Genomic DNA, 16,478 nt, shown 5'->3' on the forward strand with positions numbered 1-16,478 from the left:
TACAGTTGCCTACTCTTATAGGATCCATAAAAGAAGTTGTTGATCCATGTGAGGGTACGTTCAGAGCAGAATTATTAACTGCGTATGGATCATAAATTGTTTTTCACCTTTGTCTTCCCAACCATTCACTATTCTCCTCTCACATTTCTCAGACCAAACAGTAAAACCCACAGCAATCTCTCTCTCTCTCTCTCTCTCTCTCTCTCTCTCTCTCAACGTAGTATGTATCTATGAATGTTTATACGTACTATGTATATCTCTATGTGTCTATATGAGAAATTAATCTAACCCAAATAGCTTTATGAATGAAAACTGGTTTAGTTTGCCCATATAAAGAAATAAAAGCAGATCAATAAGGAAAATAGACAATGAAAATCTTGGGTAGCCATGTTTATATACGGGTGTGTTTGGTTGCACAAAATCCTGGTGAGCTTAGGAGTTTAGGGTTTTGTCTGGCATTTGGGTGCCATGCCAGCAAAACCCCTTATTTGGTTGCTAATATAGCATTCACAACCCAGTAGAATGCCAGGGATGTCTCCTAGCTAATCATTGCATGTTTGTTGATGTGCTACCCTTGCACCCTCCCTATGAAGTTCATATCAAAATCCACAAAAAAGATAGGCTTTTGCTTGGATTTATGGGGAATGATGCTTTTTCTCTCTTTGTCTCTCTTCCCTCTCCCTCTCTTCTCTCTCTATTTTGTCAGTGACACCTCATACCACTACTCTACAAGCTTGACAACCAAACACTACATACCACCGTTCTGCAAGGTAAAGGTAAGTTCCAGGTAAATCCAATGCTTGTCTCCCCTGTTGACTCCATACACCACTTCTCTACCTATGTTGATACTACCATGTTTTGATAATTGCACTAACCCATCTTGTCTTTAATTGTTTAAACCGTTGTCAATGGTCATTACAATTCCTAAAAGCTCTAAGAAGCCAATTAAAAAAGAAAAACACGTTTGTGCAATTATTAAAATTTGGTAATGCAAATATAAGTAGCCTTATATATATGACTTTGGTTAACCAACATATCAAACGTAAAACAAAGCAGTGCCATTAGTGCGGATATCAGTCCCCTTTGTACAATGAAGATAATATGTGCATTGAAATGATATCAGCACAACATTGCACTAACTCGTCTTCTCTTTTATTATTAAGGATCTCTCAAATGCTAGTACGGTTCCCCAAAAGCTCTCAGAAGCCAATTAATAAAGAAAAGACAAGCTGAGTTTGTGGAATTATTAAAACATGGTAGTGGCAATATAAAATGGTAACATAAAGAGAGAGAGAGAGAGGAATTATTAGATTTGACATGTCAATGATTTTATAATTTCCTTATTCTCTTCGTCCAATCTAATACTCTCTTCATTCCTCATGACCTTCATTCCTCATTACCTCCTCTGCTCAGTACAATGTGAACATAAAAGAAACATGAATGGGAGTTTGCCATTTTGTTTCTCTGTCAGATCTCTTCAGAGAAAAGAGACTAGTTTGTCTCCTTCCATTCGAGACGTCTATCACATAGCCAATTCCTCGGCAGTGGGAAGACCCCACCACCCATCTCGAAATCAACGAAAGATCGTCTCTACCCACAACATCCTTTTTCAAAGCTTTCAACTTGCGTGAATCAAATCTCATGTAGAGATTTCTGAATATCTTTGTGGGCTTTTCACTTTTTATAGCCTGATATATTTGTACTGTTTAAGGCCGTATAGATTTCAGATTTTTCTGATCAATAAGTCTCAATCCAAAAATATCGGTCGAACTAGTAAATTAAATATGAAAAAAATTTGTGGGTCCCATATCTATGTGTTTCTGCTTGCTTGCTCGTACCTACTCTCTTTCTTTGAAAAAGTGGAGGAAGACTATTAAATTGGTAGTTTAGATGTTGAATTGGAATTACAAGTATTAGTAAAAATGCTTAAATTATCCATTTAAAATTGTACATGCCACATCATAGGTTGATCTAAACCGTCCATGTGATGGAACACAACATCAATAAGTTGTGCCCGTAAAATCATTTCCATAGGCTGATCCTAGCCCTCCAATCTATAGAGGTTTCCATGATTGTTGTTCATGTTAAGGTGTCCAAAATTCGTCAATATTTTTATAGGTGTCCTGCATTCGTAATATCAACATTTCTGTAATTTGACCCGCACATAATGAATAAGGAAAAGTAGTTTTCTCGTCATCGTTAGGGGTGCAACTTGGGTGCAACCCGACCCAATTCGGGTTGGGTTGGGTCGGGCTGACCCGATTCTATATGGTACCAATTGTTGACCACCTCAACTCAAGCCGGGTTGTTTTGGATTTTGAGAACCAATAGTGAGTCACTAATAATCAGTTTTTAAATCACAATCGGTTCTCAAAATCCAAACCAAACAAGGACTAACAATTAACAAAGGGAAATATTATCCGCACTACTATATTTTGATGATCACACTCCTCACTTTATTCAAGTACGATATGGCCCGCACCATAGGATTATCCAAACCGTCCATTGTGGACTGTGGAGACTATTTCAATGTTGAAAAAGAAAAACACACATATACAAAACTTCTTCAGATGGAACCCAAATTCGGGTTTCAGGTCGGTTCGGATTGCCTAACAGCCCAACATGACCCAACCCGATTTCCAATTGGGGTTGATTTTTTCCAACCCAACCCAACCTCATTTGCGAAAAAGCCTGACCCGACCCAACCCAAATTCGGGTTGAACCCGACCTGCGTGGGAACATCCAAGTAACAACGACGGTTTGAAATTATATACAGTGCTAATGTTGTCACTACCATATTTTATAATGGCACTACTCACCGTATTTTGATGATCGCACTCCTCACTCTATTAAAATGTACGGTATGGCCCGTACCCTGTGTCGGTACTTTTCGTATGTAGATTACGATTTTATCCTGAAATAATTTCTCATAGAGATAGATGTTAGATATCAGCAAAGGGGTTAATGGTAAAAGAGTAATGCTGACGTGTAAATCCCAGACAAAAAAAAAAAGAAATTTCTTTTGGATGGGCCACTTCCTACATAGGTTGTGCCCCAAAAATAATTTTCATAGGTTGATCCGAACCCTCCGATCTCTAGAGGGTTATAGGTTGATCTAAACTGTCCATATGATGGAACACAACATCAATCGGTTGTGCCCGTAAAACCATTTCCATAGGTTGATCCTAGCCCTCCAATCGATAGGGGCTTCCATAATTGTTGTTCCTCTTTAAGTGCCCGGAATCCATCAATATTTTGCAAGTGTCTTGCAAGAGTAATATTAAGTAGTTCTTTCATCATTGTCATATGTCTTTACCTCTACTTGGTAGTTTTTTGCCGTAATTCTCATAGACATGTACCTGTGTCGGTACTTTTTGTATGTAGACTACGATTTTACCCTCAAATAATTTCTCATAGAGGTAGATGTTAGATATCAGCAAAGGGGTTAATGGTAAAAGAGTAATGCTGATGTGTGGATCAAAAGGTGGACAAAAGATGAAATAAGGGCAAATGACACAAATGCCCTTACATGTGGGATACAGTTGGAATTATGGCAGCGGGACACAAATGGAAATAACAGCAAAGGGTGGAAGAACTTAACCCACGATTCCGCCTTTATGTATAGTAGTTAGATTAGAATGCTAAGGGGATTGAGCCTCTACCTCACATTCGAGCTTACCAACCAAAAATAAATAAATGGTGGCTTAGTAGTATGTATGGAGTTTTTATATGATGCTCGACCGTCAAGTACCGTCAAAAAGGTACCGCCCTTGATATTTGATCCAACAGCTGCCCACTTTTTAAGAGGCTGCTGTTGGATTAAATATCAAGGGTGGTACTTTTGAAGTACCACCTTGACGCTACTTCACGGCCGGGCACCATATAATTTCTCGTATGTATGATATAAATGTGGGCTTTATAATTAAGGTGGCAACTTGGGCCAGGCTCAACCAGATTTGGGATCGAGTTGGATTGGCATTTTGATTGAGGGCTTTGGCAACACAATCTGTCCCTAACCCTATATCCTCTAGTTTTATCATGATTTTATTGTGATTTTTAAATTCTTAAGCTAAGATTTTATTTTATTTGTATTTTTTTCCTCCTTTTGTCACTGGCAAATTCGCAACCCAACCCAATATGACCTGATTTGAAAGTCAGGTTAGATAGATTAGGCAGCCGTTGGGAGAATAAGGGCATATTTTGGCTATCATGATTTTTTTTCCATGGAATATTAGCTTGACCAATGGTGAGGGAGGCTGGGAGAGGGAGAGACATAAGAGGGACGATGGGATAAAATGAAGATTGTAATATGACTACTCTTATGATTGTGCAAAATAAAATTCAGCTCAATATGAAGATGGAGGCAGATGCACTTATCGATTTGAGAAGAATCAATTCTTGTATAATGCTTGCACTTATCGACTGTTGAATAAGACGTTGCTATGCTCACAGATTGTTGAAGAAGAGAAAAGGTTGAGGAGTACCATTTGGTCACTCTCCTTAAGAATCGTATCCGCCCCTTAAAGTGCAACCATGATGCGCGAACTGACCTTCAAGATAAACCAGCCTGCAAGCCTCAATAGGTGTGCACTTGCTTACTAGTCCTCCTCGAATCACTTCTAGATTGTGCTCAGACATGGAACGAACGATGGAGGAACAAAGAGTAAAAAACTTGAGAATAGATCGTTCAATATGTATTCTAAGCATTGTGTTATTCTCTTCTTATAAAGAAGAACAAACCTCATAAGGAGAAGAAGAGGCGCCTTCTCTGCAAAACTCAATTCATGTGTATGTTCGGAGAAGACGAACCGTCATGTTAAGAAAACAGACACTTTAATGGAAGAAATAAACCCGGCTCAGGCCCGCGCATGTATGTTTATTTTAGGTCATCTTAAAATGGGCTCAGCCAAACAAATCCAACACCCCTTGAAAGGCCTAGGGCTTTCCCTCCACACCACTTCTTATAAGGAGAAAAACGTTTCTTCTACTTGTCAATGTGGGACTAAACTTTTTGAACCGGATTTCATATGGCGCAAGCACACACTAACACAAGGTCTAGGGTTCAAGTTTCAAAACAACACTAAAGGACAAGGGAAAGATTCTTTTATTTTGAATCTTCCCTCGAAAATTTGAAACTGTTTATAACCAAAAATCCAATATAGGGACTCAGTAAGGAGAGAAAGGGAAAACAGAAAACCAAGGTAATAAAAAACTCCGCTGAAAATATGATTTATTTTTTCCATGTGTTTTAGTCCCTTCTCATCCTCTTCTCATTCGTGCCCTCTCAAGTCTCTCATCACCGACCTCTCCAGACTGAGACGAATGCTCCCCGACTACTGAAAATCCCAAGGTACTAGCTATTTGCAGCCCATCGATTCGACCTAGATTAACCAGGACAGAAGACTACTTCCTTGGCCCAAAAGACCCAAGGAAGTGGGGGGCAAAATGTTGGTGGTAAAAAGCGACATCCAATAGGAAGGCGACACATGGCATGGGAGGTTTAGAGGCTGGTTACGGTAAATTGGTAATTTCATAGTTCTTCCAAAAACCTGAAAAACCAAGATCAGAAGCACGAAAAACTTGGAAACCGAGATTTGTAGAGAGCTTGCCTAATCATACGAGTCTTCATGAAAGGCAACTTTCCTTCAATGTCTTAGAGTCTAGTCTATAAAAAAGCGAACCAAACTTCGAGGCTCCTACCATACGTGGCACAATTACTCTCTATCTAACTTAAGCATGAGAGAGAGTCCCCCTCCCAGGGTTAAACTCCAGCCCTCTCCCCGAAGTGTTTTTTGCAAGCGCAGCTCATCAATCTAGAGCCTGCTTAGATCGGGATCACTTCCACCGGTCTAAATTTCAACGGCAACAATGTGGTTACATCTAGATCAAGTATTTTTAAACCTTACTATATGGATCTATTGGACATGGTTGATTTTGCCTAAATCCTGTCCATTAACGTTCAGATCCTTTTGATCCATTGGATCATCCGGGTCTATTGACATCCCTAGAAACGACCAAGCCATTTGTATAAATCCGGTGAACTGGTCTGAGTTTTTTTAGTCATGTCATATATTAATTTATTCAAGCGTCTAGACTAAGCCCTAGTTTATTAAGAATATTATGGGCCAGGTCATCTTGGCCCTGTCCATTACACTTTTGGATCCAAGCGAAAACCCACCCGAGCTATAAAGTTTATTACGCTTATGGGCCTGGTCATCTTGGCCCGGTCCATTACACTTTCGGATCTAGGCGGAACGCCCGCTAAACGCCAAAAACTAATTGCATGCAAATACCCCCAACCCTCCACAAACCAACCGAATGGTGGCACGATTTTCCTTCCCAAAGTATACCTGAGTTGTTCTTCATGCACCCACAAGACCTCAGATACCCGACACGTGTCCTCATATTCCCATCTGTCAAACCCTTCTTCCTTTTATAATCAAACCCTCCCTTCTCTCATTGTACTCTACTCTCCCTTCTCTGTGTTCCTATCACTCAATTATCAGTTTTCAGAACCCCAAACGCCACCATGGCCACAGAGCTCCACGCCCAACACCAACACAACCCAACTAACGGTCTCAAGGGCATGTTACCCGAGAAGGGTCCCACCACATCCCAAATCTTAGCCGTTATAACCCTCTTCCCCATTGGTGCAATTCTACTCACACTCTGCGGCTTGACACTGACCGGAACTTTGATTGGAATGGGGCTCGCCACGCCGGTTTTCGTCCTCTTCAGCCCGGTCTTAGTGCCGGCGGCTATCGTGCTTTGCTTAGCGATGACCGGATTCCTCACCTCTGGCACCTTCGCGGTGACCGCACTCTCGTCCTTATCGTGGACGGTAATGTGAAATAAACCATTTACTCCAAAAGCTTAAGCTGTTAAGAGAGATGCTCTTATTTAGTCATTTATAACGTGTGGCCCTTCTTTTGGGTTTGCCGTACATTTTAAATTTACCTTTAATTTAAAAGAGTTAGTGGGTTTTGAATCTAATTGCTCTGATACCAAATGAAACAGCCGATGTCTCTAATTGTTCTGATACCAAATGAAACAGCCGATGTCTCTCTGAAAGCTTAAGCTGGTTAGAGAGTGTGTTACTTAATCATTTATACTTCACAGGTAAATTACCTGCTGGTTAGAGATTGTGTTACTTAATCATTTATACTTCACAGGTAAATTACCTTCGTGGCGTGCAGAAGTCGGTACCAGAGCATTTGGAGCATGCGAAGAGACGCATGCACGAGATGGGGGCTGCTGTCGGGCAGCGGGGCAAGGAATTAGGGCAAGGGGCACAAGAGAAAGCGCGTACGTGAAGGAACGAGGGCTGGTCATGAAAGAGGAGGACTTGAAGGTTAGGGTTTGTTTGATGTTTCTAGGGTTTTTAAGGGTTTAGTTGGAAGTAAGTGAAGGATGTGGCGCCAATTGTCTGTTTTGTGTTGGTTTTAGTGGTGTTAGTAGTGACATGTTTAGGGTCTGTGTAGTGTTTGAATTTCTTTAGTATGTGTTCTTTTTCCTTTTGCTTACAATAAATTTAAGATGTGGCTCTATGTTGAAGAGATGCTAAGGAGGATGTAGGAAGAATGTAGTAGAAGTGTTTGCCTTCTCATTGTATATGCAATATGAAGAGAGATTTTTCTCTTTTCTCATCAGTCTTCTTGTAGAAGTATGCGTCCTTTCTGCCCTCTCTCTCTAGTAAGAATTTTAATAGACTTTTGCATAACACATATTTCTAAAATTCGGAGGAGAATGTTTGATTATAGTTGAGATTAATCTAGATCCCCTCATAGAGGGTAAGTGTGATCATCTCTCCCTCTTATTTCTACTCTTGTTTATTTCTTCCTTGTGGAAGTATCATGTACTTGAAAAAGAAGGGGAACACCAAGGTGTCTTGCTGGTGCTTTAGTGGATCTCTTGATACTCAAAGGAGTAGAAATTCTACAGGAGATATACTACTTATCATTTTTCTTTGAACAAAAAGCCAAATACAAAGGAAAATAATATATAGGGACGGAGAAAACAACGACAAGAAAAATACTAACAAAATGATGTCTGAACTCCCTTGCTTTAATAATGACACTCTCTTTATTTGGAGTTCTCTTCTTAGCTTTTCAAGAAGATGTCCACACTGCCTCCCTTTTTCTAATAATGGCACCTCCTTTATTTGGACTCATCTTGTTAGATTAAGAGCTAATACAATTAGGATCAATGGTCTCGATTACACACACATGCCCCTTTGTAGGACTTAAAACATTTGATCAATTAAGATTATCCACAATCTGACCCTTCCCGAAAGTCTATCCATTGCCATTCACCGAAGTGGTAGCGAATCAAAAGAGTGTTTATGGCTACTCTTTTAACACTGCAAGGGGGTGGCCTGGGGAAGAAAGCAGGGCTAATATATCATTGTCCCAAATTCACTAGAAATGACCCCTGAAATAATGTTTGTCATTTTGTACTAAAACCCAGCCGATCATGTGCTTGCTGAGTGACATGTGGCGCTCCTACCTTCTTCTAACTCATTTTTGGAAATAGAGAAGAGACAATTCATATTTATTTATTTATTTTTGAAATGGTACTTTAAATGATTGAAACAGAGAAATGATATTTCCACCCTTTTTGTTTGTCTTTCTTGAAAACAATTGCATTTTCACTCCCTTTTGTTTGACTTAGAGTCGTCTTCGAGAAAAAGACAAGCCCTAGAAGGAGGCTTACAATGATGGAAAAAATAAGGTGGAAATATAAGAATAATAATACAAGTTATTAGTGGTGAGACAACATACTATTATATTGAATATGAATAATATGCTCAAATTCTTCCCTCAAGCAAACTTGGGAATCTCATTCGTCAGTAAACAAATATGGAAGGAAGATCTCATTTTCCTCGACTTAATTGCACTCATTATTTACTTGGGTATGGTTTTCTCAATATCCACTCTTGTTTTGATAATGGCACTCATCACTATTAAAACAAAGGACTGGATTTTATTTTCTTTTTTTCTAAAATTAAAAACCCAAAGAGATTAACCATTAAAAAAAAAACAAAAAACCAAAAAGATTAGTTGAATTGTCTTTAAAAATCCGACCAACTTCAATATTCTATCAAGATAGAAAGAGACAAACATAAGATTATAACAAAGAGGACAACTGGCATTATAACAAAGAGGACAACTAGCATTGCTTCTTCTTCATTCATTTATTAGATGCTAATCCTTCATAGAAACAGATCCATGGCAAAACCCATAGCTCTCCTCCTCTTCTTCACAACAATCCTCACTAGAATTCTTTCAAATGCCTCTCAGAATGTTAGTCTAATGTCCCCTTTAAATTGCTCTGGAAACCCCATACATACATGCAATTCATACTTATACCACATCTCTAAAGGCCTCAAAATAGAAGAAATTGCATTTTTCTACTCTGTAAACACAGCCCAAGTCATGCCCATAAACAAAGGATCTAAACAAGACTACCTTATATCGGTCCCTTGCGACTGCGAAGCCACCAACGGCACGGTCGGATACTTCTACGACAGCATCTATAGGGTGAAATCAGGTGACACCCCGATAAGTGTCACAGACCAAATTTATAGTGGGCAAGTTTGGGAGATTGGAGGAAGTGAGACCTTTAATCCAAGAGATGTGATTCCTATACATCTTTTGTGTGGATGTTTAGGTGAAAATTCTCAAGTGGTGGTTACATACACAGTTCAACAAGGTGATACCTTGACAGATATTGCTGTTTTACTATCTTCTAGTTTGGATGGGATTCTAAGATTGAATGGGAGATTGACTCAAAATCCTGGGGTTATAGATATTGGGTTGGTGTTGTTTGTGCCTGCGCAGAAGAAGGGAATAATCCAAGTGACCTCTAAGGACGGTAAGTGGGATTTTTAAGTAAAACCCATGACTTGTTTTTGTTCTTTTTATGAAGATTTTTTACCTTCTATTTTTTTCTTAATTTGTTATAAATAGGGAGAAGTCAATAAATCTGAAGTCTGTAAGGCTCTAATAAAATCCTCATTTAGGTTCCACAATGCTATCAAAAACCATATATTATTTGATGGCTTTGAAATGCCAAACCATGTATATGAAACAGGACGGCCCAGTGCATGAGGCTACTGCCATTGCAGGGTCTGGGGAGGGCTAGAAATGCCAAACCATGTATATGAAACACACCCAAAAAAAATAAATGGAAGGACATGTGTTGGCTGGAATAGGATATGAAATCATTTTCACTAAAATTTCTTTTCAAAAATTTTTAATTCCTAGCAAGCAGATTTACAGATTTTTAATTCCACATTTAATTCAGAAAATTCACATTTAATTAAAAAATGAGAATGCTTTATTTCTTCAGGACTTTGTTAAGCTTTAAACAGTTACATGGCAGGATTTAGTAAAGCTTAGTTCAAAACCTAAAAGTATACTACAGTATATTCGTTTATTTTTACTTTTTACATAGAAAAGCATCATGGTAATTTCATGTTCCTTTTTGTTCTTCGAATTTTTTTTCTTAAATTTTATATTTTCATATACTTTTTAGTATTTTATTTTTCAAATTTCATTCTCGATGTAAACCTGAAAAATAACAAAAGCCTAAGATGATCTATACAGATATATCCTTGCTAGGAAATTCCCAAGACAAATATTTGTGACTATAATTCCGAGATCAAAATTTTTTGATGTGTTTGTTCTTCTTCTCTCTGTTTCAGGAAAAGGGAACAAGATCCTAATAATCATCAGCATATTGGCATCCATAGCAATACTTGCAGTAGTAGCGATGATTGTGTTCTTTTACTGGAGGCACAAATCACGAAAGATCACCCCCGGAAAACCCAAGTCTGTTACCAATCCTAGTGCCAAAAACATGGCTTCGTTCACAAACCAATACCTCCCTGGTGAAAACATGGAAGGTAAGATAAATTTAACCCAAATTTATAGTAATAATCAATTTTATATGTATTTATCTCCGACTACTTAACGACACTCTTAATAAAGATTATGCAAATCTAGGATCAAATTGATTGCCATTATCATCAGATCACAGACCTAGTTATTCTAGATTGCCACGATCACATATACAAATCTAATCAAATTGATTTCCTAGATCTATTAGAACTTATCGCAATCGGATCGATCTAGGTTGGATCGTCTACTGCCTCTCTTGTTTACCTGAGTTTTTATGGAGAAGGTAATTTTATATATAGTAAGTTAGATGGCAGCAGAGACTAAACCCTCTATTCATAGAAAAGGACCTCTTAGAGTTCCACCCATAATAGAATTTCAATTAGCTTAATCAACTTGATCAACTACTAATTCTGATATAGTTAAACTTAAGACTAGACTAAACGTCCATGTCTCAATAATGATATGAGGCACTGATTACCCTTATACTCCTTACTGTTACTTTGGTCATTGGGTAACTCCAGTGATTTCATACTAATCTCATTCATCAATCTAGACTGTTGATCTAATAACAATGATTATCCACATAACATTTTACAAATTAATGCAACAGAGAGACTTTGATATAAATAACCTCACAGCAATAATTTTTGTTAGTGAAGAAGTTTTTGAAGAAAAAGAGTTCAACTTGTAACTTGGGCATGAATTACTTCTAAGCTTCAAGCCAACACTAAGCTACTTTGCTCTAACTAAATACCCCTCTTGTACTAAACTATATATTACTTTGCAAATGTTCATCTAAGCTGTTTTGATTTGATCTTATTTTGCATCATATTCATCCTATCTTTGCTCCTCGGATCGGGGTATTGGGGTTGTTTATGATCCTCAATTATTTGCTCCTTTTAAGAGTTAAATTATGTCGGGTGTGTGGTACAGATATGACAGCTTTTGAATCAGAAAGACCCGTAGTATTTAGTTTGGAGGAGATCGAAGAAGCAACCGGAAACTTCGACAAGACGAGAATAATCGGGGAGGGAGGATATGGGAGTGTATATTTCGGGATGTTAAGAGAGCAGGTAGTACAGTTATAATCACTTTAAGGTTCCATGAATGTTTTTGTCTATGCTATGTTAGTATCTATGTCTAGTACTTCAATTTTAAATGTAGCTTTAGTTATTATGGCCTGTCATACTAATACCTTAAGGTGAGTCATGGCTTGTCATTGCAGGAAGTTGCAATTAAGAAGATGAAGTCTAACAAGTGCAAGGAGTTCTTTGCAGAGCTGAAAGTGTTGTGCAAAGTTCATCACATAAATGTGGTAGGAAATCATCTCTTAATTCTTGTAATCACTATCACCATGAATCTTTTGAGCAAGTTTTCAAACATCAAACCCAATTCGGACTCAGCGATGCCTCAAATCCATGTCTACTTGAAACAGAGTCGAGCTGTCGACTTTCATCAGTTGACAAGGTCATGTTATTGCATTTTATTTTCAGTTTAAAATACCCAATAAAGTTCTTCAAGTTCTTGATCAATTTCAGGTTTTAAAAACTAAATTAACCCTTTAAATACTCTGTCTTGATCGTGTTTGAATCAAATCGGTGAGTTTTCTCAACTATTACCATGTACCCTAAAGCTGCTAATCTATTTGAATGCTGAAATGAATGACTCTATCTGAAATCCTACTGAAACACTTGTTATCTCATATATGCTGCGATTGAAAGAAGACCAATTTAACTGGAGGTTTTCTTCAGTTAGATGAGCATTTAACTTGTTGACGATATCTTCTTTTTATTAATTTCATAATTTGGAATATGAAGCTTAGCTGTAAAAAATAAATCACTTTTATTTCTGCTTAACTGTAAAAAATAAATCACTTTTATTTCTGAAACTGTTAGGTTGAGCTGATCGGATTCGCCTCCGGAGATGACCACCTCTATTTGGTTTACGAGTATGTAAAGAACGGTTCACTCAGTGATCATCTTCATGACCCATTACTAAAAGGTACTTGGGCTAATTCTTCTTAAGTTCATGCTTATTGCTTAAGGAATAAGAGAAATTATAAACTATTATCAAGTAAAAAAGATACAGATCACTTCTTGTGAAGTCCTCTTACTTCCAACGTGTTGTTTATGGCATTGTCTTTCCTACTGAATAAGCAACACAAATCAATGAAAATCAAGTCATGTAAGTCAAAATTTTCCAAGAGGACAAGGGTCTACTTACGGGGAATTGCAATATATCCACCGCATTCAAATTAGTCTAATGACTCTAATTAAATCATTTCTAAGAGCTTTCAATTCGAAAGACCCTCCAATCGGCGACATGACCCCAAAAAAAAATCATTATGCACATAGTTAGCTTCAGTTTTGTGTTTACGAATGCAATTTTAATCCATTTTGCAACTTGATATAAAGATGGAATCTGATGTGATAATCTCATCCAAGAAATACAACTCAATTGATAGAGGGTGTGAAGTTTCTTACTTTATAGGGTGGAAACAGGTAATCAGCCTCTCTCTTGGAATGCAAGGGCACAGATTGCACTTGATGCCGCAAGGGGCATTGAATACATCCATGATCACACGAAGGCACGCTATGTGCATCGCGATATAAAGACAAGTAACATTCTACTCGATGAGGGACTCAGAGCAAAGGTATCAATTTTTGTTTTGGTGTAATCTTGACAAGGAACTCTGTTTCTTTATCACCTTAAATTTAAGTAATCCATTTGAATTGTTTTTCACTTAAGGGAATAATCACTGTAGCAATAACATTGGTGTGATTTTTATTTTTGGTTACATGGTGTGACTACCTGCAGTTAAACTAAATCTCTCTGACATTTACAATCACTGCAACTAGAGAAGGTGCTATTGATTGGTTATACTAGTTAAGTTTGTGGCCAATGATATAGGAAATTGATATTGACATTCCTTTGCTTTTAAAGGCTGTTACAATTCCCAAGATGCCCTCAATAACCGATTAGAGAAGTGGGTAATTGTTGTAAACCAAGAGATATCTCCAAAAAAAAGGGGGATCAAACTCATGTGCCACCAACGATACAATGAGATGCTATCACTAACAAAAACAACAAATGCAAAAAACATGAACATCTAGAAAGGAAAAATAAGAGTTTACATGGCTCAGAAATGTGCCTAAGTCGCGGGGGGCGGGGGTGTAATTGAGTTTCACTGCCTTGATTATCAGAGTTAGAAACTCTCTTCTCTAGATATTTCCTCAGCCAAGAAAATACCAAAACTCTCTCTCTCTCTCTCTCTCTCTCTCTCTCTCTCTATATATATATATATATATATATATATATTTATTTATTTATTTATTTTATTTATTTTATTTTTATTTATTTATTTATGAATAATACCAAAACTCTATATTATGTAACCCTAAAACCCAATATGCAGCCTATCTACCTATCTATCTATTTACATCAAGAATTTTTTAAATAACCCCACATTAGACCACTCGAATGTTAGCTAAGAACCCATATGTTTATAATCCGTACTGTTATATCTGATTTGTTCTCAGTTCTCACAGCTTCAAACGAAGATTACATGGTGGATTCTCATTATGCAACTGAACTTTTGGATGGCTAATCTTGAATTACTATTTGACTTTGAGGCTTACCATACCGAGATATGATCTCAATCCTTTGTTCTAGCATGTGCACCAGCTCAAGAACTGTTCTAGCCTTCTGCAGGTTGCTGATTTTGGGCTCGCAAAGCTTGTTGAACGCAGCGGCGAAGAAGATTACATTGCGACACGATTGGTTGGAACTCCGGGTTACCTACCGCCTGAGTAAGTTTAGATTTATACAGATCTGATTATTGTTTTTATTCTGTTAATCCTGAATTTCTATAATTTTATTACAGGTCTGTTAGTGAGCTGCAGATGACCTCTAAAACCGATGTCTTTGCATTTGGTGTGGTTCTGGCAGAGCTAATAACCGGTCAGCGAGCTCTCATCCGAGACAACCGGGAACCCGGCAAGCTGAAATCGTTGATCACAACCGTCAGTTTCTCTCCCTTTAATTTACATCTAATTTTTTCACTTGATTGCTTAATTTAGACACTGTGATTTAGCTTTCTAGATATAATTTTCTCTGAAAATAATCAGGTTTATGCAACATTCTGCCAAGAAGATTCGGGGAATCCTTTGGAAGCCATCATAGATAGTAATCTGAAGGACAGCTACCCTATGGAGGAAGTGCACAAGGTTGGCTTAATTTCAAAATATAACATAGAAGAAAAAAAAAATGATCAGTGCAGAACACCAATAGCTATATTTGAGTCTCATTATTTTTTCATATTGGCACCACTCTCTTGACTTCTTTTATTAGATGTTATAGTCCCTAACAATGTCTCAATGGTAGGGGTGCTACTTGGGCCGGGTTGGATCCGGTTTCTGCCAACCCTAGCAAAACCCGAGGTAGCATTCCCTCAACCCTAACCCGACCCAACTCAAGAGTCGGGCGGAGGACAGTCAACCCTAACCCAACCCACCTCTAAATCTCTCAACCGTAACCTAACCTGTCTAACTCCTTTTTTTTTTTTCAAACCAGGTAAGGTTGAGTCGGTTTAGCCAGGGCAAAACCCATAAAAAATACAGAAAAACATAACACTACGATTTTGAAAATTGGGATCCTCAACCTCAATGCAACCCAAAATTAAATCAGGTTGGGTTTTTTCAAACCTAACCAAACCAAACCCGAGGAAATGCCAATCCAACCAGCGCCGAAATCAGGTTGAACCTGTCTGGTTGGGGTTGAGCCAGACCCAAGTTGCACCTCTACTCAATGGTCAATCAAAGAAATTTAAAAGAGGGTGTGAAAATCAAAACAAAGTGTGAATATACGTTATTATATGTGTTTAGATAAGTTGATCTCTACTTAAATTACTCTCCAATGACGAATCTCACAATTGCAGATGGCCGAGATCTCCGCATGGTGTCTGAGCAAAGACGCGATTAATCGACCGGAGATGCAGGAGATCGTTGTGAAGCTATCGCAGATTGTGATGTCGTCTATACAGTGGGAAGCTTCACTTGGAGGCAGCAGCCAGATTTTTAGCGGCGTTCTTAATGGACGGTGATAAAGCCCGCAGTGTGCGATCTATGCTCTAAGACGGGTTCGCTATAAGATGGGTTCGGCCTGTATCCGAGCGAGCCCGGCACTCGTAATGGTTAAAAAAACTATAAAAATGTGAATTTTTCTCTGTTCCAATCAAATGCTTCAATTCACTAAGCCATATGGGTCTTAAAAGTATTACATGTTCCAAAATGATTAAGAGCTGTTTGAATCTATGGTAAAAAAAAGAAGGGCTATTGGTATTGGCACTACAATGTTTTAATAGTTTCACAAACTCAGCTTGTGTTTTTCCTTTTTAATCGCCTTATGATAGCTTATTGGGAATTGTAATAACCTTTGACAGCTGTATAAATCCGCGACGGAGCCAGGAATTTGCCCCTGGGGGCAAACAATGGTTGTCCAAATGTTCTTTCTTAAAAACTATTTTTATTAATTTAAAAACTACATTCAATATATTTATTTTTATATAAATCAGATGTC

General features: G+C 38.0%; 2 protein-coding genes across 2 annotated transcripts; both read left to right on the forward strand.

Moving 5' to 3' along the window:
• Positions 1–6,455: 6,455 nt before the first annotated feature.
• Positions 6,456–7,649, forward strand: OLEO2 (oleosin 2). The gene is made up of 2 exons (XM_077397438.1): positions 6,456–6,841; positions 7,173–7,649. The coding sequence occupies exons 1-2, from the start codon at positions 6,530–6,532 to the stop codon at positions 7,311–7,313; spliced, it is 453 nt and encodes a 150-aa protein (XP_077253553.1). The 5' UTR covers positions 6,456–6,529; the 3' UTR covers positions 7,314–7,649.
• A 1,438-nt stretch (positions 7,650–9,087) lies between these two features.
• Positions 9,088–16,252, forward strand: LOC143892664 (lysM domain receptor-like kinase 3). The gene is made up of 10 exons (XM_077397439.1): positions 9,088–9,873; positions 10,706–10,906; positions 11,835–11,974; positions 12,127–12,216; positions 12,797–12,902; positions 13,403–13,554; positions 14,613–14,710; positions 14,785–14,923; positions 15,029–15,127; positions 15,838–16,252. Exons 1-10 carry the CDS (start codon positions 9,201–9,203, stop codon positions 16,000–16,002), a joined length of 1,863 nt encoding a protein of 620 aa, XP_077253554.1. The 5' UTR covers positions 9,088–9,200; the 3' UTR covers positions 16,003–16,252.
• Positions 16,253–16,478: the final 226 nt, after the last annotated feature.

The sequence above is a fragment of the Tasmannia lanceolata genome, unplaced genomic scaffold (genome assembly GCF_043159265.1).
Source record: "Tasmannia lanceolata isolate RefF3 unplaced genomic scaffold, GAP_Taslan_0.1 ptg000015l, whole genome shotgun sequence".
In the NCBI taxonomy this organism is placed as follows: Eukaryota; Viridiplantae; Streptophyta; class Magnoliopsida; order Canellales; family Winteraceae; genus Tasmannia; species Tasmannia lanceolata.